The following is a 26972-nucleotide window of genomic DNA, read 5'->3' on the forward strand; positions in this document are numbered from 1 at the left end:
CATTCTGTCACTCTGGATTACTAGTCCAGTGACAATATCACTAAACCACCATCACCTCTATATGGCCCTACAATCAACAAAGGGAATTATTAACTGTTGCATTTTATTAATGTGTTGCTTTCAAACTCCGCCCTTAAATGCAAGACAAGTACTGAACACAACTATAGTACCCAAATCAGAAAGATACACGGGCTTTATAAATCCTACTCATGTAGATAACAGCGCTCTTCTTTCCAAAATCTATTTTAATTACAATATTTTTTTTGTCTCAATTCATAGAATCACAGAATCCCTACAGTACAGAAGGAGGCCATTCAGCCCATCGATTCTGCACTGATCACAATCCCACTCACACCCTATTCCTGTAACCCCCCACATATTTGCCCTTCTAATCTCCCTGATACTAGGGTCAATCATTGGATTGTGGGAGGAAACCAGAGCAAACCCATGCAGACAAGAGGAGTATGCAAACTCCAGAGTGATTCCAGGCCGGAATTGAACCTGGGTCCCTGGTGCTGTGAGTCAACAGTGCTAACCACTGCCACTCTTGTTTTATTGGGTTTACAACATTTAATTTTGATGCCAGTGTATTTAATCCAGGTACTTTACTTTTGATTCTGGGGCTAAGCTGAACTCAAAAAAAACAGGAAAACTATAAATTTTCCTTGTATGAAAATGGTGACTACACTACAAAAAAGTAATTTTAAATACTTTGGGACATCCTGGGGAAGGAAAGCCAATATTTCTAATTTTCACAAACTAAGAATTGTTAAGTGCATATTTTCTTTTGAAATATTACTGTAAGTTCTCATCAACATTCATGATGAGATAGTGATCAGTGGGACATCTTCTAACAGACACTGCATCGAGTGATACCAGAATGGTTGGGTGGGTAGTTTGTTACAAAAATAATTCAAATATGTATTGAAATATAAAAATATTCTATTCAATTTTGATTTGATGCCTTTGGCATCCAATTTATAGTTCAGTGGCATCTCTATATTGCCAAAGTCTTCCAGAAACTAGTGGTTTTCAATGCCCTTGTTTCAACATGATCTTTGTAGGTTAATAAAATTTATGCTAATTGTTGATCTTATTAAAAAAACACAACACTGTGAATACACTTTCAAGCTAGTACTTCTGTCAACATTCACTCATAGTATAAATGCCAACTCATTAACAATTGCTAGGTGGTTAAGTAAAGCAAGTCTGTATGAGTCAAACCAACTCAATATTAAGTAGACACATACAAGCAATTGGAAAAATTGTGGTTTAATTACATTTGAATATAGACAACCGAGATGATGTCAAAGACCCACAATTAATATAACAGTAAACAGTAGAAAATGCCATTCTGCTTTCCAAAGGAATATTCTGAAATCTGAACAGCATGTGGAATAATTGCTCTGTTGAATTTAGATAGGTGCCTGTGGCTACTTTCACCTGAGCAAATTCTATAATTCATTCTCCTTAAAGGAGTGTGTTTCAGCTGATGCAGACTGCAAAGTAGAAAACTGCTTGTGGGTTTTCCAAAAATTAAAAGCAATGGGGAGTCACTTTTTTAAAAAAAATCAGCTTCATCAATCACAGGAGAGGATAAGTTACCTAAAATAAATAATACCAACAACCGTTTGCAAGCTATGGTTTTAAAATAATGCAATCTCCTTCTCCATAAACATAGTATGCTTTCACATCTAAACTGAATTGGTGCAGAATATTATTTTCAAAAGCTCTTCTGAAGATGTTTTACACGTGCTCCAATTTACTCAAGAACATCTATCATTAACTCATTAATTAAATTGAATAGAATCAAAACAACCACAGGTCAGCATACAATGACATCACATTTTGAAGTTAACAAAAAAAACATAGGTAAATAAAATTCTGGCCGTAACAATTTCAGCCTAATTTTACTGTCAGAATTTAGTTTTTGCAAACTAAACTTAACTGAACAGATTTACCTCGATATAACAGGTACAATCTCTAAAAATTCTGTATTTGAGAGCTTGATGTTCTACAGATGTGCCCGATTACTACGCTAACAGCGCTAGTTAAAACAATTTTAGATGGATGCAATTTCGAGCTATTTTATCAACTTCGAAAAGGGCTGCCTCAAAGACTATTTACAATGACGTTCAAAATCACTGCAATTTTATATTAGTGCTCAGCATTGCAAGGCACTACACTAAAACACATCTGATCACTGTGCTTTACTCGCTAAACCATTACACTTCCCTTCTGTTACTTAACCTCAGTTACTGTGAAGACTCCCCCAACGTGCTGACTCCAGTTAACAGGTATGGTTCCACACAGAGGGCAAGATAAGCATTTGTTTCCCCATTAGTTAGAAGTTGATAAACATTATCGCATCTACACCAGCAGCAGGATGTAAACATTTGACTAAACAAGGAAAAGTCACTTACCGTTTCACTGTCAGGCCATACAGAATACAAGTGATTATAAAGTACAATTTGCCCAATTCAAAATATCTTTACCCATTATTACAGCATTTTTGAAAATAGCTGCAGCAGTAAATTTGGGATCCATAATTTATAACTGAATAAATTACCAATGGAGCTCAAATCTGATGAGTAAACGCAAAAATATTTCCTGGTAGGGATGACAAAGCAAGTAAATTTGCAATTTAGAGGACTGGGAGATATACTGGGAGAGTGGAAACTAAAGACAATTCTTTATCTGGCCTATAGTGTTGGCTAGATTGCACCTTTTCTTAAGAGTAACAATCATGTTTGTGCACCAGTTAAGACTGTATTTTGGTGTCACCAGCTCTCATTAGAGCCTTGATTGCCCTGGCCCGCATTTCGAGTTCAAGTAGTTCCAGTTGCTGTGCTGAAGGGTGAAGACCATCCCCGTCAGGATTGGGAGAACCAGCAGATTGATGTTTTCCTGCAGCGGAGTCTGACAAGCCAAGAATCTCATTTACACTCTTTTCAATGTCCTTTTGTATTTCATCTTCAACGCCAGTGCGAGTTGCCGTACCTTTCTGAGGTACCGAGTTTGTACTGCCTTCTTGGTCATTACAGTTTTGCTCTATGTCACTATCATACGCTTCTGCATTTATGCTGAGGGCATCACTTTCATCTCCAGACGCTCCACCTGGTTCAGAAAGGACAAATCCATATTATTTACCAAGTAAATGCATTATGTCAATTGCCAAAAAATACACCAGGAAAATCCTCCTGTTGTATCATCATTTTACTTAACTGGTAACATTGCACATAAACTCTTGATATTATAATTCAATCTACAAATTAGGATATTTATGCAGTAACATTTAAGCTGAGGAAAAAAAACACACCCTAATGGAATCAGGTATGAATCAGTGCATTGCTAACTAAAGATACATTGTTGAACTAAAATGTAGTGGGGAAGGGGAGGGAAGGGGAGGGGGGGGGGGGGGGGGGGAGGAGGGGGGAGGAGGAGGGGAGGAGGGGGGAGGGGGGGGGAAGGAGGAGGAGGGGGGGGAAGGAGAGGGGAGGAGGGGGGGAAGGGGAGGGGAGGAGGGGAGGGGGAGGAGAGAGGAGGAGGGGAGGGGGAGGGGGAAAGGGGAGGGGGAAAGGGGGAGGGGGAAAGGGGGAGGGGAAAGGGAGGAGAGGGAGGGGGGAAGGAGGGGGGAGGAGGGGGGAAGGAGGAGGAGGGGGGGGAAGGAGAGGGGAGGGGAGGAGGGGAGGGGGAGGAGAGAGGGGGAGGGGGAGGGGGAAAGGGGGAGGGGGAAAGGGGAAGGGGGAAAGGGAGGAGAGGGAGGGGGGAAGGAGAGGGAGGGGGGGGAAGGAGAGGGGGAGAGGGGGGGGGGGAGGGGGGAGGGGGGGGAGGGGGGGGGAAGGGAGAGGGAGGAGGAGAAGGGGAAGGAAAGGGGGGGGGGAAGGAAAGGGGGGGGGGGGAAGGGAAAGGGGGGGGAAGGGAAAGGGGGGGAAGGGGAGGGGGGGGGGAAGGGGAAGGGGGGGGAGGGAGGGGGGAAGGGAAAGGGGGGGGAAGGGGAAGGGGGGGAAGGGGAGGGAGGGAGGGGGGGGGAGGAGGGAGGGGGGAAGGGGAAGGAGAGGGAGGGGGGGAGGGGGGAAGGGGAAGGAGAGGGAGGGGGGGAAGGGGAAGGAGAGGGAGGGGGGGAGGGGGGAAGGGGAAGGAGAGGGAGGGGGGGGAAGGAGAGGGGGGAGGGGGGGGAAGGAGAGGGGGGAGGGGGGGGAAGGAGAGGGGGGAGGGGGGGGAAGGAGAGGGGGGAGGGGGGGGAAGGAGAGGGGGGGAGGGGGGGGAAGGAGAGGGGGGAGGGGGGGGGAAGGAGAGGGGGGGAGGGGGGGGAAGGAGAGGGGGGGAGGAAGGAGAGGGGGAGGGGGGGGAAGGAGAGGGGGAGGGCGAGGGGGGAGGGGGAGGGGGGAGGGAGGGAGGGTGGAGGGGAGGGAGGGAGGGGGGGGAGGGAGGGGGGGAGGGTGGAGGAACGGGGAGGGGGGGAGGGTGGAGGAGGGGGGAACGGGGAGGGGGAGGCGGAGGGGGAGAGGAGGGGGGTGTCAAGGAAAGCTAACAATCGTTTCTGAGTACATTTAATGTGTTTCACATGCTATGAGGAAGAGGGCTGAGGAAGAGGGCTGAGGAAGAGGGCTGAGGAAGAGGGCTGAGGAAGAGGGCTGAGGAAGCCATTTTTTTTTAAAGATCAGATTCCAGACATCCCTATAGATCAATGAAAGGCTGTTTGCTGTAGTCAGCAGAGAGAAGCTGCTTGGTTTTGCGAGCTACCAGAGTCAAATGTGGAAAGGAAACAGTCTCTTGCAGAAACCTTGCATCCTATAGCGATACTGATTCCTAGAAATTTGTCCCAGTATGACTTCAGGCAGAGGGGTAGGGTGTGCAATGGGTGGGGAAAGTAATCATTGGATTCAAGGAACTCTGAAAACTGAGGAAAATATCTGGAGATGATTAAAGTTACTACTTGGCAAAAAAGGGATACAGGAATCCATTGGAAGCTGGGAGAAACTGTGGACTGTTTGCCACATGGATTGTAATTACGTGGAGAATGCAATGCGTGAGAAATATAAAAGGGGAACATTTCTATCTGTAGTTTAAAGTTCTTAGTCAACAGTCATTTTAGTCATTTGTTACAGTAAAGGTTTTAAAATGTCAAATCTTGCCTCATTATTCTTCTGTGAGTAACTGAGTTTGAATCTCTTTTGAAAGAATCAGTCTCTAAGGGCACTGCAACAAGGTATTGCAAGGCTGTTATCAGAGATTTGTCTCTTAGATCAATGTTTCAGAATGTTATGTGATCTTGTAAATACCTGAATAGAGAGTATGAATGTTCCTCCCATGTCCTTTGTTCACTCCATTAACTCATCTCTGCTTTTACAATGGAGATACTTCCTCTAACTGAAGAGCTATTTAATTTGCACTGTGAAACAATACTGAGAAAATATGGCGACAATTGTCCCTATTAACACCTCTTGACAATGTACAATAGCTTAAATATTTTACATGCTAACCAGAAATGGAATTTCCTAACTTCACAAGTTTATCAAGCAATATAAAAAGACAAAACCCATCCATCTCCACTGACCTGTTAAGCAGCTGTTATTTCTGATACAAGTAAAACTCAAAGGTGGTTTAAGATGATAAAATTTACAAGTTGGTGATACAAAAAAAACACATACTTGAACACAGGAGGAACTGTTTGACGGTGATGACAAATAGAATATGCTGCTTGAAAAATATCAGTTCTTTAAAAGGAACTCCTCAGGGCAACAATGTTCTTTCCAAAACAAATTTTATATAAAACCATTAACAAAAATAATTTTATTCAATGCACAATAAATTTTCAGTCCTTTTGGATCTCTGGAAAGATCTGTGCAATATATTTCATCAGGATAGAACTAATAAAGCATACTAAACTCAAGTTTTGCTTGGCTTAAAAAAAAATTTCAGTTTTTCTGGAGTTTCAACTATTGAGTATTCATCTCAGGAGATAAATCCACGGCAACTACAGTTGCACAAACTATACAGTGGATAGAAAGGAATCAAATGAATGAGATAAAATAAAATTAAATTAAAATCAGAAAAATTGATTTAAGTATTGTCTCAGCTTAAGTTAGAATACATTCAGAACAGTCAGTCACTGAGCTAGGCTGACATTTATATTCCAGTACTTAATGTACCCAGAGATGTATTGGTCATCTCTATTTTGATATTCAAGGTTACCACTCTTCTGGATGTCAATTTTGAAAAAGCCTTTGCCTCTGCTCATGCAAGACAAGATGCTGATTACAGAAAGAAATAGTCTTCTCAAACTAACAAAATCCTCGCTGCATACAAGGCATGGTCTAGCATCACTAAAACAAACCAACTTTATCTTTGTGCATTTCAGATTGCTAAAGCCAATAAAAACCAAACAGTTTGAAACACAGCACCAAATTTAACTTGCTTACTTTAGAAGTATCCAATTTACATATACTTAATAAAGAAGAACAGCACAGAATCACTAAATTGAGAACAGTTTCAAATCATTACTGTTGAGAATGTATGAAGTCAGAGGGCAAATGTTACAGCATTACTTTACCTGTAGCACTTCCATTTCAAACACTGTAATGCAGCAATGGTGTAAACAAGTTAAAGGACTGTGGCGAACTAAATGCTTAACTTGCTGCAGTACGTCAGCTGTAAGAGCACTAATAATATCGTGATGGTTGCTGTAAGATTTTCTGCTACTTGTACCCTGAAATGATACAATTCACAAGCTTTTCTGCTGACTGCACAGGGAATAAGGTAAACAGCTAGTGTACGTATACGTGGCAGTTGGATAGTGTACAGGTAAACAGTCAAGCACAAAGGTTCCATTTCTTGAAAAGTGGTCCATCAAGTCTACATGCTGCAAATTCCCAATAAACAACAACATAATCCTCCAGCTTTCTTGAAGTGGTTATATCAAAGATTTCAGACTTTAATCACAGCTGCTGAAGAACACCTAGTATTCACTCTACTTCACCGAAAATGATATATTTTGGATAGGTACATAAACCTGAAAACTAACCACATTTGACAGCTCCCAAAAAGCTAGTGAAGCAAAAAAAAACTCTAATAAGCTAATGATAAAGAAGCAATTAGATGCAAAGAAATGTGCAATTTAAGCTGTTGGTACTCTCAATTCTCCCTTCACTTGTACAAATTAACAGAAACAAGTACATGAAAGTCTAAAGGGAAAGACACAAAATCAGTGATACGCTAATAGAAGGATTGGCTTGGAAATATTGTGAATTTTCACACTGAAGTGATACATCCTGGAAAACCTTTTCCCACATTTATATCTGACCATTTATTTTTAATCAAGAAAGGATTTTAGAAAATTTAATACAGGCTGACCAGATCATTTTCCCAGAAGTTACCTCATTCTCCTACATCAAACTCGACATGCTCCAGTTCACACTCGGATCATTCTGGAACACTTCCAAAGATGTGTAAGTTATGTGGAATGGCCATGGTAAATGCACAGGAATCGGGCAGAAGGAGAGGGGGTGGGGTGCTGAGTAAGGTGTACCTTTGGAGAGTAGGTGCAGACTCGATTGGCTGAATTGTCTCGGGGCCATGTTCTTCAGAGCTCACTCTCAATGTAACAATACGGCGTTAATGTCTCTTTCCACAGTTCAGGCAATCCCCTCTCCCCCAGCTCCAAATAAACTAGACGTTGTTTTCCCCCTCCAAATTAGCTCAAACATGATTTTCCCTCTCCTCCACCCTACACACAACATATATTCAAACTGACAATATTTTTGCCATTTCCAGCCAAGCTTGCTCTTCATTCCCTCAAATTCAAACCAGTTCTTAGTTATTTGCCTTTCCCTTGTCTCTTTATGATAATGTATCTCCATTATCTTGCCATCATTCCCCAACTTTTTTCTTGATGTTTCGTTGCCACTCGTTTCCTTCTGTTAATCCCTTTTTTACCACCACCAGCAAAAAAGAAAGGAATCATTGATGACAAGTATTTGACCTTTTCAAACAGATGTTCAATGGCATTACCATCACTGAACCCCCCACCATCAACCTTCTTGGGGTTACCATTGATCAGAAACGGAACTGGACCAACCATATAAATACTATGGTTACAAGTGGAGATCAGAGGTTAGGAATTTGAGTGAATATCTCACCTCCTGATTCCCCAAAGCCTGTCCACTAGCCACAAGACACACATAAGGAGTGTAATGGAATACTCTCCACTTGCCTAGAGGAGTTCAGCTCCGACAATACTGGAGGAACTAGACTCCACTCAGAACAAAGCAGGCTGCTTGACTGGTAGCGCTTCTACAAACATTCACTCCCTCCAACACTGACAAACAGTGGCAGCAGTGTGTACCACCTACAAGAAGCACTGCAAGTACTCACCTAGGTTTTTTAAGCAGCACCTTCCAAATCCATGACCACTGTCATCTAGAAGGACAAGGGCACAGATGCCTAGGAACACCACAATTTCAAACTCTTCTCCAAGCCACAAACCATCCCTGCTTATCACTATATGACCTTTCCTTCATTGTTGCCATATCAAAATCCTGGAACATGCTCTCTAATGACACTGTGGGAGTATCTAAACCACATGACCAGCAGTGATTCAAGAAACCAGCTCACTACCCTTCTCAGGGGCAATTAAGAGATGGGTAATAAACATGAGCCTTGCGAGCAACGCTCAACTCCCAAGAATGAATTAAAAAATAGTATAAAACATTGATTTACAAATATCCTGCCTTTCAAACAGAAGTTCTCTCGGGTTTCTGGACTCAAGAGGGGGATATTTTGTCTTACTCCTATTTAAATTGACACGGGGAAATTCCTTTCATTAATTTTACAATAGAATTAACTCAGACAAAATTGCTCAACTCCTCATTTGTTATGGTTCAACAAATTAAACAGTTTATAATGAAACAAAACCAGGAATCGGAAGGAATCGCTGGAATGGAATCTACAGTACAACTTATACAGTGTACGACACTAAAGAAATTCCTGAGAAAGGGCACCCTCCAGTGTTCATTAACCTTGAAGCTTCATATAATTTTTCATTTCTCTGATTTCTCATCTGTACATAAACAAAATGGCCATTCTAACAACAGTTCAACAAAATTTTGAAAATTGCAATAATTTAATTGTAAAGATGTGTTATACTGTCAGTAACTGACATCTATTTTGATAGAAACAGAAGTTAAGGTAATTGAGAAGTTAGACCTTAAGCAAAGCTAAAATAATTTCCTTGATCTTATTTAAAAAAGTTTTTTAAGTCAGTTTTTAAAAAAATGTACACCCGAGTCTCACAAAAAAGATATTTAAAAATTAAACAGCATTCCATTGACAATTTAACCTACCCTGTTTCAGTTCAGGTGCCTCTTGCTCATTGCACTCTTTGTAAGAAGATGTGGAATCAATATTATTATCCTGTCTGGAGAAAAAGGTCAAAAACTTCAGAGCATGTTATTTTGTTAGAATGTATTTAATTACACAGGTTAATAAACAAATTTAGAAATCACAGCATTCAATGAGAGCAAAAGAAAAATTCTAAGTAGATAACTTCTGCCATCTTGTGGCCATTTTGAGGTAGTGCATGTTACAAATCTTAGTAACGTTATTTTAACTACATGGGGCATCACTGACAGTCCAGTGTTTATTGTCGATTTCTAGTCACCACTTAACTGATTGGCTTGCCAGGCCATTTCAGAAGGCCCAGACAGTCAATCACATTGGAGTCACATGTGGCCCAAACCTGGTCAGGACAGAAGATTTCTTTCCCTAAAGGATATTTTATTGAATTCAAATTCTACCACCTGTTGTGCACTGCAAGCAATAGCAATACCAACTACTTGGTCCCTGAGAATGGTATACATTAAAAACATTCACAAACGTTTCATCAATTAATCTCCATCAATTGTCCGTGATCTTTTAATTTGCTTTTAAGAGCTGCGTAATACTTAAATTGGTGAAATACATAAATGTGCAAAGTCCATTGTGTGGAGTTTCCAGAGTCTCCCCGTGTCTGCATGGGTTTGCTCTGGATGCTCCGGTTTCCTCCCACAGTCCAAAGATGTGTGGATTAGGTGGATTGGCCATGCTAAATTGTCCCTTAGTGTCCCAAGATATATAGGTCATATAGGATTAACCATGGGAAATGTGAGAGTTATGGGAATAGGACTGGGGAGAGAGCCAAGACAAGATATGCTGTCAGAGAGTCAATGCAGGCTTGATGGGCCGAATAGCCTCCTCTGCCGTGTAGGGAGTCTATGATTCTATTGTTCAGAATGAATTATGCAGAATTACATTGCAATCAGCCATTTACAGAATTTAATGTTTCCCAAATTTTCTTCAATAATTCTTATTTTAAAAAAACCCAAACATTAGGACATCAGCAATGCAAAAAGAGTACACAGAGATTCACCGAATAAACACCAGAAACAAATGACTGAACAGGCCCTGAAAATTGGTAATTTCTCTCATTGGAAAAGAAACAGGATAGGGGTGGAAGTGGAGACCTATCAATGACCAATTAAGCTTTCAAAAATTGAGAACATTTTTCAGTTCAAACACTGACTGGCTGTTGCATCACAAACTCAAGGAAAACTCATCTTTTGCTCAGGCACTTGACAGCCTTGCACACTTAACACAGTTCAACAATTTAAAATTGTAATCTCTGCCCCATTATATTTCCTTTCATGTTTCAGGTTTTTTTTTCCTACTTTTGCTTTCAGACAACACATCCGCTCTAGGCACATCTTTTGTTGCTCCTTTTCTTCTGGCCTGATTTATCAAATTCCTCTCAAAGATAACTATCTTGGGTCACCACCACCACCACCACCAACCACCCCCCACCCTTGTTTTGTACAATTCTGTGGTTACCTTGCTTTGTTTTATCCCTATTGCACATTTCTTTGAAAGTGATGCAAGGATAGTATATACATTTTGGTAAATGCATTCATCTCTTAGCAGCTTACAAACTTCATGAATGGCCCTGAATCAAGGAAGATGCAGACTTCACTTAAAAGGCTTGGTGCATCAAAAGTGCTACAAAGTGCAAGCCTGAAAGTCCGCTGATTCATTAGTTTGCAGCTAAACCAGGAAGATGCCAACAGCTTAAGCACCTTTCCAGAAGGCAAGGGCAGCAAAAGAATTACTTGAGTTCTTGGTGAAAATTAGTTCACATTTCTTGAATGAACATAAACTCACTTGCTCCTATATTTTATTGTTTCAGTAATTAGCTCCCAGATAGGGAACTGTAACATGCTGATTATGAAACCGAGGGAAAATTCAGAGACAGGAGTTTATATCTCATTACGACAGCTGAGCAATTTCAATTCGGTTAACTAAATAAAGTTTGCACTAAAAAGCTGCAGAGCTTGAAACTATTGGCTTGTTTATAAATTTACCTGGTTCATTAACGTCCTTTAGGAAAATTTGCTTCTCTTACCCAGTCCGAGCTACGTGTAACTCCAGACCTACGTCAATATGGTTGACTCTTAAGTGCCGTCGAACTGAGCCAGCAAGCCACTCAGTTGTCACCATCACATCAGAAGCAATTAAGGATCGGCAATAAACGCTGGGATCACTAGCGACAGCCAAAGCTTGAGCGTAGGTGCTAACTTTTACAACCCATCAGCTACTCACAGCTGAGCTCTTTTTTTTAACCATTGCCTTATATCAATTGTGGAACATCCAGACACACTCTTTAAACCAGTCCCCAACTGTTTGTCTGAGTTACTGTACGATCTTCAAGAATCCAACTCTGACGAAGTCAGGGGCTCGAAGCTTCGACTTTGTCTCTCCAGATGCCGCCAGACCTGCTGCGTTTTCCCAGCATGCCCTGCTTTATTTCAGATTTCCAGATCCACAGTAGCTTTAATTTCATTCAAGAAACCTTTTGTTACTTTTTCCTGTTCTAGCTCCCACTTTCACCCTCAGAATCACAGGTGACAAATGAATCTGTGGTTAGGAATCAGATGCAATGTTTGTTACTGATCCGCTTGCTGTTCAATTTTGTCAAATGTACAAAGCATAGGTTTCTAAACTAGGGTTGCTGCAAGAGGTTTCCCCAAACAAATTACACAGTACCTCTGAGGTTATTAGATTTTTGTATTTTTTTTGAAGTAATTGTCTTGTGTACCAATAAAAAAATTGTAACAATAATACTTTTTATTTTGAGCAATTAGATTCAATTTTTTGCAACCTTGAAACCTTGTAATGTATTAACATTTCTGGGACCACTAACACTGGAAAGCTTGAAAAATCACTGGTGCAAACTAACACAGATTTAGACCACTATGTTACAAAAACATTAAAACTTCAAGGTAAATTGACCAGCTTCAGTGATGAGTCACTCAAGTCGAAATGTTAATGCTGTTTCTCCCTCCAAAGATGCTGTGGAGTTTCTTCAGCACTTCAGATTATTTCAGATTTCCCGCATCTGCAGTATATTGCTTCAAGTTCATAAGAACATAAGAAATAGGAGCAGGAGTAGGCCATCTAGCCCTTCGAGCCTGCCCCGCCATTCAAGAAGATCATGGCTGATCTGTCGTGGCTCAGTTCCACATTCCCACCCTCTCCCCATAACCCTTAATCCCCTCGCTTATCAAAAACCCATCAACCCGCGTCTTAAAAATACTTAGCGAGGCAGCCTCCACCACTTCAACGGGCAGAGAATTCCAGAGATTCACCACCCTTTGAGTGAAGAAGTTCCTCCTCAACTCCGTTCTAAACCGCCTCCCCTTTATCTTGAGGCTGTGCCCCCTAGTCCTACTGTCCTTTCTGAGCAGGAAGAGTCTCTCCACCTCTATCCTATCCATCCCATTCATCATCTTATACGTCTCAATGAGATCTCCCCTCATTCTTCTAAACTCTAACGAGTACAAGCCTAGTTTATTCAGCCTCTCCTCATAGCTCAACCCCCTCAACTCCGGTATCAGCCTAGTAAACCTCCTCTGCACTCCCTCTAAGGCCAAAATATCCTTGCGTAAGTGCGGCGACCAAAACTGCACACAGTACTCCAGCTGCGGCCTCACCAATGCCCTATACAGCTGCAGCAAGACCTCCCTACTTTTATATTCAATCCCCCTCGCTATGAAGGCCAGCATCCCATTAGCCTTCCTGACCACCTGCTGCACCTGCAGGCTGGGTTTTTGCGACCCATGCACAAGGACCCCGAGGTCCCTCTGCACCGTCGCCTGCTGCAGTTTTTCGCCACATAAGTAATAGTCCTTCCTACCATTATTCCTACCAAAGTGGACCATCTCGCACTTGCCAACATTAAATTCCATTTGCCAGTTCCTGGCCCATTCGCCCAGCCTATCTAGATCCTTCTGCAGACTCTCCACACCCTCCGCACAATTTGCCGTTCCACTAATCTTGGTGTCATCAGCAAATTTCAACACCATACACTCGGTTCCCTCCTCCAGATCATCTATATAAATGGTAAATAGCTGAGGCCCCAGCACCGACCCCTGGGGCACTCCACTGGTCACCAACCGCCAATCCGAATAGCACCCATTAACCCCCACTCTCTGCCTCCTATTTGACAACCAATCCTCTATCCACGCTAACACCCTACCCCCAACTCCATGCCCCCTTACCTTCTGCAATAACCTCTTGTGAGGCACCTTGTCAAACGCCTTCTGAAAATCAAGAAAGACCACATCCACCGGCTCTCCTCTATCCACCGCCCTAGACACATCCTCATAGAACTCCAATAAATTTGTCAGACACGACTTCCCCTTAACGAAACCGTGCTGCGTCTGCTCTATCAAGCAATTCCCCTCAAGATGCTTCGCTATTTCCTCCTTGATGACGGATTCTAACATTTTACCTACAACAGACGTTAAACTAACCGGTCGATAATTCCCTGCCTTTTGCCTGCCACCCTTCTTAAACAACGGCGTAACATTAACCGTTTTCCAATCTTCCGGCACTTCCCCGGAATCCAGCGACGTTTGGAAAATAACCACCAAGGCATCCACAACCACCAAGGCATCCACTATCACCTCCGCCATTTCTTTCAGAACCCTCAGATGCATTCCATCCGGTCCTGGGGACTTGTCCACAATCAGTCCCTCCAGTCTGTCGAGCACCACCTCTCTAGTAACAATAACGTCATTGAGACCCTCCAGTCCTACCACCTTTCCGTCGCTAACACCCGGCAAATTATCCACGTCCTCCTCCGTGAAGACCGAAACAAAAAAGTTATTCAAGACCTCAGCCATTTCCCCATCCCCTACCACTAAGTCCCCCCACTCATCCTCTAAGGGTCCAACGTTCACCCTAGCCAGCCTCCTCCTTTTTATATATTTATAAAAACTCTTGCTATCCTTTTTTATATTAAGTGCTAGCCCAGCTTCATAGTTTCTCCTACCCTTCTTTATCAATCTTTGTTGACATTTAAACCTCTCCCAATCCTCTTCTCGCCCACTACTCTTAGCTACTCTAAACGCCTCCGCTTTTAATTTAACACTTTCCTTCACCTCCTTCGATATCCACGGCTTATTACCTCTCCTCCTACGGTCCTTTTTAACCATCGGAATAAATTTCTGCTGAGCACCAAGAAAGATCTCCTTAAAGATCCTCCACTGCTCCTCAGCAGACCTACCTTCCAACACGCTCCCCCAGTCAACATTCGCCAATTCTTCTCTTATCCTACCATACTCCCCTCTGTTCAAACAAAGGACACGTGTCCGGGAACCCACTTTCTCCTCCTCCATCTGCACCAGAAACTCCACCATACAATGATCACTCTCCCCAAGAGGATCCTTCACCACAAGGTCCCTAATTCTACCCGCCTCATTACATAACACCAGATCCAAGATAGCTCGCTCCCTCGTCGGCTCCAACACACACTGTTCAAGGAAACTATCCCGGCAGCATTCCAAGAACTCCTCCTCGAGCCCACCGCGTCCAACATGGGTCAACCAATCAATATGTAGATTGAAATCCCCCATAATTATCGCCGTTCCATTCCTGCACGCAGCACTTATTTGCACGTTAACAGCCCGCCCCACCTCCAGATCATTATTCGGGGGCCTAATAGACGACACCCACCAGCGTCTTCCTCCCTTTGCTGTTCCTAATCTCCACCCACAACGATTCCACATTCTGCTCTTTGGTTCCTATATCATCCCTTGCTACCACCCTGATGCTATCCTTAATCAGCAGAGCTACGCACCCCCCTTTTTCCTCCCGCCTATCCTTCCTAAACACTTGATACCCCTGGACATTCAGCTCCCAGTCCCTGTCACCTTGCAGCCACGTCTCTGTAATGGCCACCAGATCATATCCATTTGTGCTGATCTGCGCCACCAGCTCATCCACTTTATTCCAAATGCTTCGTGCATTCAGATAAAGTGCCTTCATCCCAGCCTTCACCTGGACCCTATTTGCCCGAATGCCACCAACCATACTCACGCTCCCTACTCCCTTTATTATTGGGACATCCTCGGCCTCTCCCCTTACCTGTACCCTCTCCTTAACTTTAGACCCCGTAATGTCACCTACCCTCACACCCCCCCCCGCCCCTCCCCCCCCCTCGCCCCCCCCCGCGCCCCCCGCCCCCCCCCCCCCGCCCGCCCCCCCGCCCCGCCCCCAATTAGTTTAAAGCCCTGTCTACAGTCCTATTTATACGATTCGCCAGGACTCTGGTCCCAGCACGGTTCAGACCAACCCCATCCCACCTGAACAGGTCCCACCTACCCCAATACTGATGCCAATACCCCATAAATTCAAACCCATTCCTCCCACACCAATCCCTGAGCCACCCATTCACTTCCTTAATCTTATCAACCTTATGCCCGTCTGCACTCAGTTCAGGCAGTAGCCCACAGATAACCACCTTGTCGGTTCTACTTTTTAATTCCAATCCCAGCTTTTCATACTCCCTCCCCAGATCCTCAGTTCGCATTTTGCCTACGTCGTTGGCACCCACATGTACCACAACGACCGGATTCTCACCCTCCCACTCCAGGTTCCTCTGCAGCCCAGATGTGACATCCCGGACCCGAGCACCAGGCAGACAACACACCCTTCTGTGCACTTTGTCATTGTGACAAAGGACAGTGTCAATACCCTTAACCCCACTATCGCCAATTACTACTACGTTCCTTTTCACCTTCTCTTTGCCTATGTCCTGCTGCATCACTGTACTGTGTGCAGTTTGCTCACCAAACTCACCTCCCTCGTTCTCGTCCAGACTGGAAGCAAGAACCTCAAACCTGTTATGCAGATTGAGAGGCTGAGGCATCCGCTCCCCACCCCCCTTCCTCCGCTCAGCAGCCCCCTCTTGTTCCTGACCCTTAGAGTTAGCCAGTCTGGGGGGGTGGATGTCACTTGCTTCCCATTGACAATGGCACCCTCTCTCCCCCTGATGAGCCTCAGTGTCTGTAGCTCAGAGGCCAGCTCATTTACCTTGAGCTGGAGCTCCTCCAGCAACCTGCACTTACTGCAGACATGGTCACTGGGAAGGACCCTGGGGTCCACCAGCTCCCACATCATACAGAAACAACACATCACATGCCCCTCCATTATTCACTGTAGTAATATTGAAAATTTCCACACGAACTTACCTGGCCCTTTTTCTCCCCAGCCCTTTTGCTCCTAAGCCCTAGTAGCTCGCTCTGCTTCCCACTCACTCCGCTGCCCGCTCCGACGCTGCCCGCTGTCTACACCAGGCCTCCTTTTAAACCTGGTGCTGTTTTAAAGCCTGCTCCCCCACAACTCCCTGCTATCCACTCCCTTAGAATTCTTAAAGCGGTAGATACAAAAAGCCCGCAAAAATGCTTTTAACTGATTTAAACAGTTCTACAAGGTAAGTTCTTACTACGAAAGTGCTTTAAACTTATTTAAACAGGTTTTTAAACAGGTAATTTCTTATCTGTCTCTCTGCTCCTTCACTCGTCTGCTCCAGCAAACAATGGAAGGCAGTGGAATTTTGAAATCTTACTTTTAAGGGGCAGGGAGGGGGGAGAAAAATATCACTGTAGGAAGATCATTTTTATTTAATTATGGAAAAGCTATTTGAAACATGCATATCGGATATCTTCAATTTTTACTGCATGTCCAGAGGTGCAATATTTGGGATAATGGCAATCAACAGAACAAAAAAGGAGATGCTATAACAATCTTACAAAATGTACAACAAATCACCTGAAAGAATATGATCTTTGGAGGCAGTGAAGATATTCATACAATCATAGCATCTCTACAATGCAGGTGGTGGCCATTGGGCCCATTTGGCCTGCACTGACGACAATCCCACCAGGCCCTTTCCCGCAACCCCATATACTTGTCTTGCTAATTCCCCTCACACTAAGGGGCAATTTAGCATGACTAATAAACCTAACCTGCACATCTTTGGACTGTGGGAGGAAACTGGAGCACCCAGAGGAAACTCATGCAGACACAGGAAGAGAATACAAACTCCAATAATACTATATTGGAATATAGTTACTTTTCAATTCAAAATCTCCTACATTGTATCATTCAAGCCAGTACCTCAAAAGAGGATTTTAGCTGCACCAGAGACTCCAAGGTCCTGTAGTCTGCTAAGAGTAAGTTTGCAAAGTGTGACCATTTTTGAGACAGCTGTGTGTTGAGCACTTTTGTCAATCCTGCTCTATCAGTCCAGCAGTTATTGTGAAAAGTGCAGCACAATTTAAAAGGAACTACACTGAAGTGTTTTTTTGCAAAACAGATGAAAATGTCAAGTTTTTAAAAAGTGAGTGCAATAGTGTGCTGGCACTGCAATATAGTGTGCTTGAAGTGAAGCAATGCAAGTTTACATAATTCCTCCATGCCAAGCATTTGAGGAGAATATTGTCTTTCTCCAGAATTAAAGCAGAAAAAGCTGACTTGGGTTACTGAATTGCACCCCCTAGTGGCTACATCAATATAGACCATAGAAAAACTACAGCACAAACAGGCCTTTCGGCCCACAAGTTGCACTGATGATATGCATATCTACTAGGCTTACCTATAACCCTCAATTCTATTAAGTCCCATGTACTCATCCAGAAGTCTCTTGAAAGACCCTATCGAATTTGCCTCCATCACCACCGACGGCAGCCGATTCCACTCACCCACCACCCTCTGAGTGAAAACCTTAAAAAATATATCAATGACAAGAGCTTGCAGATGGGCCACTGACTTGTGCTTCAAAGAAAATTGCACAGTAGAGAAAAATCAATAAAGAAACATCAATACATTGGGTGCATATGTAAAGAAAGTTGCCCTGTAATGATATTGTTTCTTATTAAAAATATGAATATAGGAATTTAAAATAAAGATATATAAAAATAACACTATATGATTTTTTTAAAGGTAGGAACTAAAATAAGTTTTAATTCTGGTTTAATTATCACTGCTTCACCTCAAGACATGTGGACCTAGATTTTCATGGAGTCAGGTTGATTTGGGAACCTTTAAAAATGATGCGCAGGTTAATGTCTGACCCAATTCTCAGGCTGTGCCATTTTTGGAAGTGATTTAAAGGGTATGGGATGCTGTCGGAAACCAGCCTGACCGCTTCCATTGAAGAGATAGGAACCTCCTGCACCTCTGCAATTTTCATGGTGCCTGGCTGAGCTTCTGAAGATTCATGGGTTACGGCCCATTAGAAGAGCCGAGAGTCCCAGTGCACAAAAGGGGCTTGTAAGTGCAAAAGGTAATACCACTTGTATTTCCCCTCCTTTGCTAGGCTCTACCTTTCAAACCTTCCCGTGCCATTTGCCCTCCTCCCCCAATACTCCATTCCATGTCTCCTCATGCCCCCCAATGGTTCTGGCATTTCCATGCCCATTGGTTTTAGAAAGTGTGCAGTGGGTTAATGGGCTTGGAAGGGCAGAGCTTGGCTTAGAGAATGAGGGGACACTGGGGATGGGAATTAGAAGTGGTTTTAATTCTTTCGCCTTTTCTGGGTAATTGCTTTAAGTCAGTCAAACCATCCAAAGTAATTTAAATTGGATTATCAATGGTTCCCAATGCAGGCCAATTGCTCAAAGAAAGTTTGAATGTCTGGGCAACTGCAATGCAATCCTTACATGGGGACTTCAGTATGACACTCCAGAGATCAGAAATTATGGGCCCTAGTGTTTAACCCTCATTTCATGTTTTTTTATTATTTTAGGAAATACCACTTGTATTTCCATCTTGCTTTATCTTATTAAAAACACACAACATACAAACACTTATTCTAACTTTCTTTCCTACTGAATGCTATTTTAATTTATTCATACCAATGCAAAAGTATTAAACTACACAAAATATTTCTACTTATTCAGTAGTGGAGATAAATCTACTTATTACTGTTATCATCTATGCTCTAATAAATGTTATGTAATTGTGATCTGGATAAGTTAGAGATAACAGAGGAAAACAAAACATATTAAATTTCCACCTTTGATTTATTTTACTCCTTTTTACTTCTGACGGTAATGAACACAGCTGCATTACTGTAGTTACTGTAACATTTTGAGATTTATGTTTCTTCTGGTTACAACTCCCTAATGTTATTATGCCTGTTCAAAATACAACGTGATTTGTATTGTTATTTGTAACCTAAGAAATGCTATTCTGCAGAAGTTTAAGATATATTTGGCTGCATTTGCTGGTGCTATGCATTTAACATTGCCTTTTCAAAACAAAACTACAATTCTTAGGGACAACCAGGTAAAAGTCAACATTACACTTCCCATTGACTGTTTATGTGCGTGAGCATAATAGGCTCAGAACTCCCAGGGTGACTCCAGAGGTCAGCATGCAAGACTGTACAGGAAATGCCCAGAAACTTTAAACTTCTGAAGGGCAATCACCCAGCACTGAGATGGAAATCAGAGACTTTGTTCGTATGATTATGACTCTCTCAAGTGGGTTTAATCTTTCTACCAACATCTGCATAACTATTGTACTGACACCAATCCCCACCTCCTCGTCCCAATCACCCCAAATCCAATAGCCCCACTTCACCCCCATGTACTCCTTTCTAAACATGCCCCCACAACACCTGACTATCCTGCCAACCTATCACCTCTACCCCCTCAACCCTTCCCAGTCCTCACTATCCCCACCCTCTGGCCATGCCACATGACTACCTATAGCTACCCTCCCAACCCCACTGCCTCCCACCTGAATACTCACCAAGCAGCCTGACTACCCCCACAACTGACCACCTGTCCCATCTGACCCCACTCCTGTAACCCATCCTACCCACCCTGAACTAAGCTACTCCACACAAACCAATACCCCCCTGCATCCCCCTCCCCACATGCATTTTGAGAAAGCAGGGAAACGATATTTAAACACACAGATTCTAATATATCTGCTGCCATAAAAAAAGCGAGGTACGGCTCCCCTTCCATTGAGGCTGCTGTCCTGCACTGGAGGGATCTGGAAACAAGGTACACTGAACAATTCTCAGCAGGGTCGGGTGGGAAGAGGGGACAAGAAATGTGCAGCTCCTAACCTGGGTAAGTACAAAGGAGTGGAGTGGCAATCTAACTGTGATCGTAGGTATCATCTCTCTGAGTCAAAAGCTCTGGATTTATGTCCCACCTCAGGACTTGATGGCTACCTGGAAAATCCTTCTGACATACTCCAATGGCAGGCGTTAAGAGCAGGGAAGATCTCTGGTCAGCTGTGTTAGGGAAAGAACAATGGAGCATCTGCCATCACTAACCACAGCTCCAAACCACAACATGTAAAAATACACAGTGACAGCCACATTTACCCAGAGGAGGGTCTACCCTTAGATACCTTCTTTTTGGAAAATTGGTAATTATATCAAATATTTTCTACTCTTAACATCTGGGATCCAGCATAGTGCTCTTCTCTGCACCATCTCCCAAGTACACATGCTTTTTAAGATGTAGTGAGAAGAACAGAGTTTGTCAAGTCTGGTCATAATAATGCATCTCAGACCTTGAGCATAAACTGTAATGATTTCACAGCTTTAATATATATGCATTATGTCACTTTTTAAAACTGTGTCCCTCCAGTGTATAAATATTATTCTCAGGTAACTTTCTAATCTCCTATTAATTCAATTCCATTCAATGTGTAAATATTTTTGACCAACATGTGACGCTTTAATTTTTATATTTAATTTGTTAGTTTGCTCCACTGCAAAACCAATATAAGCCCTACAAATCTTCTGCTCTATCCTCTTGATGCTATGGCTCTCATTGTTTTACTGCTGTCAGCTATATTGTGGTTTCAATACCCAAGTCATGAATTTAAATTAGAACAGGGTCCCAGCATTGGCTCTCATGGGACCCCAATCAACACAAACTCCCAACTTGTCATTGTAACTTATACTGGTACACTTACTTTCCTTTAAAAAAATCCATATTCCACTCAAGGACTTTTAGTTTAATTATATGCCTTTCACATGTAACAGTGTGAAAAGCATTCTGAAAGGTTAAATAGGCTACACCAATGGAGATTCCATTATCTACTTAACATGAAATTTCTTGGAAAGCATCACAGCTTCTTCCTCTTATTGCTATACAGATGCTTCCTCAGCCTGCCTCATACAATAGCATTGAAACGATGGTCAGCTGCTGATAGTGGCATCATTGGATTCTGTTTTAGAAATATAAACCTGGGTTTTGCAGCTCACTCTATTCCCCTCACCCCTGACCAAAACATCCACCCCAAAGTCATTTTACACTGGGAGTAGCCTTAATTGTTTCAAGGTGAGATTTCTGCAACCCCCTTGCCCCAATCACCCATCTGAGAGGAAGTCCTGCCTCAGAGAGCTGCCAGTCTTTCAGAATGGCTGGGAGCTCTGCAGTTCCAGCAGCATCAGGCTCGAGCAGCAGCCATTACTGGGACTACAGGCAGTCCCAAAGCAGTGATGCAGCCCGGACTTCAAGGCAGGTCTGGGGCTTTGACTGGTGGACCACGGCAAGGGGTGAAGAATGAGTTTGAGAAATCACGGAGGGCGGACAGGCAAAGGGGATATAATTTTGAGGAATGCAGGGGGCTGGATGTGGTGGGTGGTGTCTCCAGTAGTCATAAGGGAACCCCACAAGAGGATCGCTCCCCACCTTCCCAAACTCTTCTCACCCAACAAGGGTCCGCATACAGTTAATGCTCTTGGGCCACTTTCCCCTGCCGGGGTAAAATAGTAGTGGAAGTGAAACAAGGCCTTTAATTAGCCATTTGAGGGCCTCAGTAGTCCCGAGGGCAGGTAGGCTGCCTGACATCTACCTGTCCACTGTGGAATTCACTACACAGAAAGTAGTTGAAGCCAAAACAATTGTGTGATTTCAAGGAGGAATCAGATATAGCCGTCGGGGTTAAAGGGATTACAGGATATGGGGAAAGGGCGGCAAGTTCAGGATACTAAATTTGATGATCAGCCACGATTATAATGAATGGCAGAGAAGACTTGAAGGCCCAAATAGCCCAGTTCTTCTTCTATTTTATGCAAAATGGGAGACAAGTCAGGGTGGGTGGGAAGGCAGTAGGACTGCCATGTGTTTTATTTTACAAGCCGCGCCCCTCCACCTTTAAATATACTGCTAAGGGTCGAGCACATAGGTACAATTGCTTGCTTTCAGTAATGGGAAACCCCATTAAGATCCAACATTTCCTTTATCATTAGCTAATTCTCTCCTTGGTCTCATTTAAAACTCTATACTTTAGAACTTATGCCAACTTGACTCAGGGAACGTGTGTTTTAAATATTTTTAACTAAGCAAGTACCTCTGTCACACTGACTTCAAAATCATCCAGAAAGTTGGCTAGCAAATTATCTCCTGCAGAATACTCTATAGAAGTATGGTTTTTTAAATTTACCTTCTTCAGTTTATCTTCTATAGTTCCAAGTTCTTCTCTAACTGTGCTGCAGTAATACTGTACTGGCTTCCTTAACTCTTTCCCTTATGCCAATTATGCAACAATTATGTTGAAGACCATGTCAGTAGTTGCCTATTTCATTTGAATTTTTCACTTCCTTTCACTATTTTAACAGCACTCTTTAATTTACATCACTTTTTGAGATGCACAAATGCTGTATCAGAATAAATTGCAATGTCAATTCAAGAATACAGATTATACTTTATACAGTACATACACACTCAGGTATAGAAACCATGCTTCTTGTAAATGACAGCAGTAATTTCAACCTTTGTAAATAACTTTCAGCGAAAAAGTGTTCTCTCAAAGTTAGCAGTTTGCATATGTAACTAAAGTAAACTGCAGCATATTTTGACGGCTAAATGGCTTTGAACTTTTATGTTAGCCCTCCTTACTCTTCCATGTAGTCTGGGAGAACAAGAACACAGAAGCTGCCGCTGGCATTTCACTTTCACAAATATGGAATCTAGTCATTTAGACCCATGTAATTAATGTGGGAAAAAAATGCATAACAGATGGCAAGCAATGCTAGGTCCATTTAAGTGTAATTGTTTGCCATGACTTGCTTATGAAAGATGAACTTTTTAAACTGCCGGTTTTAAAACAATATTTCACACAGTGACAGAAGACAGACACTGATCATGATTTTGCTATTAAAACAAGAAAATGTAGCTTAAATAACTTCACTAAGGTTCTAGTCAAGGTACCTGCACACCTTTGTTTAATCATCTATATTGTGAGATCTCAAATAGTTTAGAGATTGCTGAGCAATAGCAGATTGTAATGCCTTTCAAGGAGTCTTATGAACAAAATGAAAATAGCTTCGCTATCAGCTCTAATATTAAGAAAACAGCAATCTGCTGCAATTCTTCACACTGTTTGTATTAATATTTCAGGTTCAATGATACATATCGACTCACGTGATGAAGGAGCAGGGCTTCGAAAACTCAAAACCTGTTGGACTTTAACCTGTTGTTGTGAGACTTCTTATTGCATCTAATGGTAAACAAGGTTATTCAATTGCCAATAAATTAAAGATACAATGCCAGTTTCAACTGGACTTATTTTTTAATTTGTTCATGTATATGGGCCTCACTGACTAGCATTTAGTGGTAATTATTAACCACAAGTGGCACTGAACCACCTTCTACAACCACTACAATCTATGCGGTGATGGCACTTTCACAGTGCTGTAAGAAGTTCCAGCAATTTGATCCTGAAACAACAAAGGAGCAGGAATATATTTCCAACTGAGAATGGTGTGCAAGCTGGAGGTGAACGTATTCCCAAGCACTTGCTGGCCTGGTCTTTCTTGTCTGGCACATGCTGCAGCTACAGTGCAGCTGATAGAGGGACTGAATGATAAGTTGATGGATGGACTGGCTTGCTAATCAAGCATGTTGCACAATCTTGGACGGTGTTGAGCAGCATGGACTCAATCTGATGAATGGCCTCCTTCTGTGCCAAGATGACTGTGGCACTTGAGTACTGTGAGCTTCACACATCAAGACGAGTTTAGAATAGCACACCTCACTCCGGACTTGGGTCACGTGGATGGCAAAAAGGCTTTGGGTATTCTGCCATAGGCTAAGTCACCAATCTCTAATTTGTTATTGCAGCATTTATGAGGCTGGTCCAAGTTTCTGGTAAATGATGACCCCCAGGATGTTGATGATGCAGGGATTCTTCTATGATAATCCTGTTGACTGTCAAGGGAGGTAATTAGAAAGTTGGGGGGTGCAGTTTAGATCAGAGTTAAGGGGGAACTTCTTCAGTCAAAGGGTGGGGAATCTCTGGAATTCTCTGCTCGTTGAAGTGGTGGAGGCTACCTCACTGAATATATTTAAGTCACGGGTAGATAGGTTTTTGACAGACAAGGGAATTAAGGGTTATGGGGAGAAAGCGGGAAAGTGGAACTGAGCCACTTCAGATCAGCCATAATCTTATTGAATAGCGGGGCCTATTTCTTATGTTATGTTCTTATGACCCGCTTGTTGGGGATGGCCATTGCCTGGCACTTGTGTGCCATGAATACTACTTGCCACTTATCAGTCTGAGATTGCCTGTCGTCCAGGTCTTGCTGCTTGCTGGTACCAACTACTTCATTATTTGAATAGTTGCAAATAGAACTAAATACTGTTTAAACATCCCTAATTGACTTTATGATGAAGATCATTGGGCCTAGGGCATTCTTGCAGAAGTATGGGGAAAGGGCAGGGGAGTGGTACTAGCTGAGATGCTCTTGCAAAGGGACGGCACAGACATAATGGGCTGACTGACCTCCTCCTGAGCTGTAACCATTCTATGATCCCAGTCTTTTACTCCTGATTTAATTTAGCTACCTGAATTTAAATACTCTAGGTTCTGTGATGGAAATTAAACCCATGTCTCCGAATTTGCAGTTGTCATGATGGCGAAACAGTGCCATTGTCGTTTCTGTGCAGCTTTTGATGTCTGCAGATAAACATTGGAATCTAGAAGTTGTTGCTAGTGTTAGCCATTGGGTGCACTGTAAGATCAATTGAAAATATTAAGCCTTGCTGGTTTGAGGTGATACTGTGTTTTTAAATGGTGTATCATGTCATAATTATTGCTGAAATCCCTCTGCCTTGAAAAATTAAAGTGTGAAGTCTTCTTTGTCTGTAAAAATATTTTAAAAATCCATTATTTTTTAAAGTTATTTTTAAAGTTTAAGATATTTCAGCTACTACGTGTACTTCCCAATCTTCATTTCATTCTCTGAGTGATTAAAATGTGAAACAAAATCACTACTTTTTACTCTGTTTTACTGTACAAGAATTCTGCAAACTGGCTGATTAGCCTCACTGCTGCTGAATGCCAGAGATTCACTATAGATCATGCCACATTAAAAAGTTACACTGTAAAAATCCATGTCCTACAATACATTGAACCTCTGTAGGCAGCCTTTTTTGAGGCTAGCATTGAGTGCCATCCCTTTCTATGAAGATTACTTTCTAGGAACAAGCAATCAACTAGGGAACTGTGCTCACCCAAGAATTTAGGTATCTGTTTCAACTGTAGATTTGATTCCCAAGGCCCATCACCAATATGTGAGAAAGATGTTTTGAACAATCCCGCTCGAGTGGTGTGGCCACATTTATCATGTTCTCCTTAACAAAGAGAGGCAAAACACTGCATTTTTCAAAACAGTATCACCATCATAAAACATTCCACCAAATGTCCAAGGCACATCAAGTTGTCCAGTGGTCTCATACAATTATAAAATATTATTAAAATATAAGCTACAAGAAGCAGTGTAGTAAATCAGACCTTTACAGCTAACAAGCCTACAACATGCAAAATATGGATAATACAATCCAAGGCTAACTTAACCCATGTTGAGAAACAGTTCAAAAAGGGAATTAGATTGCAATTTCATTACAATAAATTTATTTTAATTAATTTGGTATATATGTAGGCACTTATATTTTATTGTGCTTCAAAGAAAACAATAAATCAGGGTATTTTTGTATGCTACAGGCACCTTTGAACAACCAAACTATGTTAATGAAGCAATAAAAACCATACTCACTGACTTTCTGCATCCAGCTTCTTCTTGAACTTGTCATTCTCCCCTACCTCTTCTTCAGTATCAGACGAACCAAAGTCATCACCTAAAATAATTGTTTGAAATATTACAATATAATTTGGGAGCCTGCAGCTGTGTTGGAATATTTAAAATTTAAATTTGTAAACTTAAAATACATCGTCAGATTTAGAATTTTTTATCCAAAACGAGTATTTATCAGACAATAGAATTAATATCACTCTGACCTTCATTACGGGTTAATTCTTTTCATGTTTAGATCAAGTAATACATGTCAACAGCTTCTACTGCATTGTCCAAGTCATGTTAATAGTTATGATGGTACCTTTAAATGTTTATAATTCTCAACATTAAGAAGTCAATATAATAGGTGAACATTTCACACATTTAGCAGAAATAATCTCAAAATCTCAAGCCTCCCTTCATAATCGTTTTTCCTCCCTAGTATCATCCAGGTGAACGTCTATCTTTTCTTTATGACTTTCATGTTCTTTCTATACTAGAGGCAGGGTAAGGGAATTATGCGCCATATAGTTGTTAAGAAAAA

General features: G+C 42.2%; 1 protein-coding gene across 3 annotated transcripts in view; it reads right to left on the reverse strand.

The window, feature by feature from the left end:
* Nucleotides 1-1256: 1256 nt before the first annotated feature.
* The window catches only part of caap1 (caspase activity and apoptosis inhibitor 1), a 34572-nt gene continuing 8856 nt past the window's right edge, over nt 1257-26972 (reverse strand). For 2 of the 3 annotated variants that reach the window (XM_080188694.1, XM_080188692.1), the window contains exons 4-6: nt 26411-26492; nt 9345-9418; nt 1257-3120 (exon numbers count right to left, since the gene is read on the reverse strand). In XM_080188694.1, the coding sequence (XP_080044820.1) occupies nt 2762-3120; nt 9345-9418; nt 26411-26492 (515 nt within the window). In that variant the 3' untranslated portion in view covers nt 1257-2761. The remainder of the gene's footprint in view (nt 3121-9344; nt 9419-26410; nt 26493-26972) is intronic. The other variant, XM_080188693.1, reaches the window with a different exon arrangement.

This window comes from Carcharhinus amblyrhynchos, chromosome 5 (assembly GCF_965287045.1).
Source record: "Carcharhinus amblyrhynchos chromosome 5, sCarAmb.v2.hapA, whole genome shotgun sequence".
NCBI lineage: Eukaryota > Metazoa > Chordata > Chondrichthyes > Carcharhiniformes > Carcharhinidae > Carcharhinus > Carcharhinus amblyrhynchos.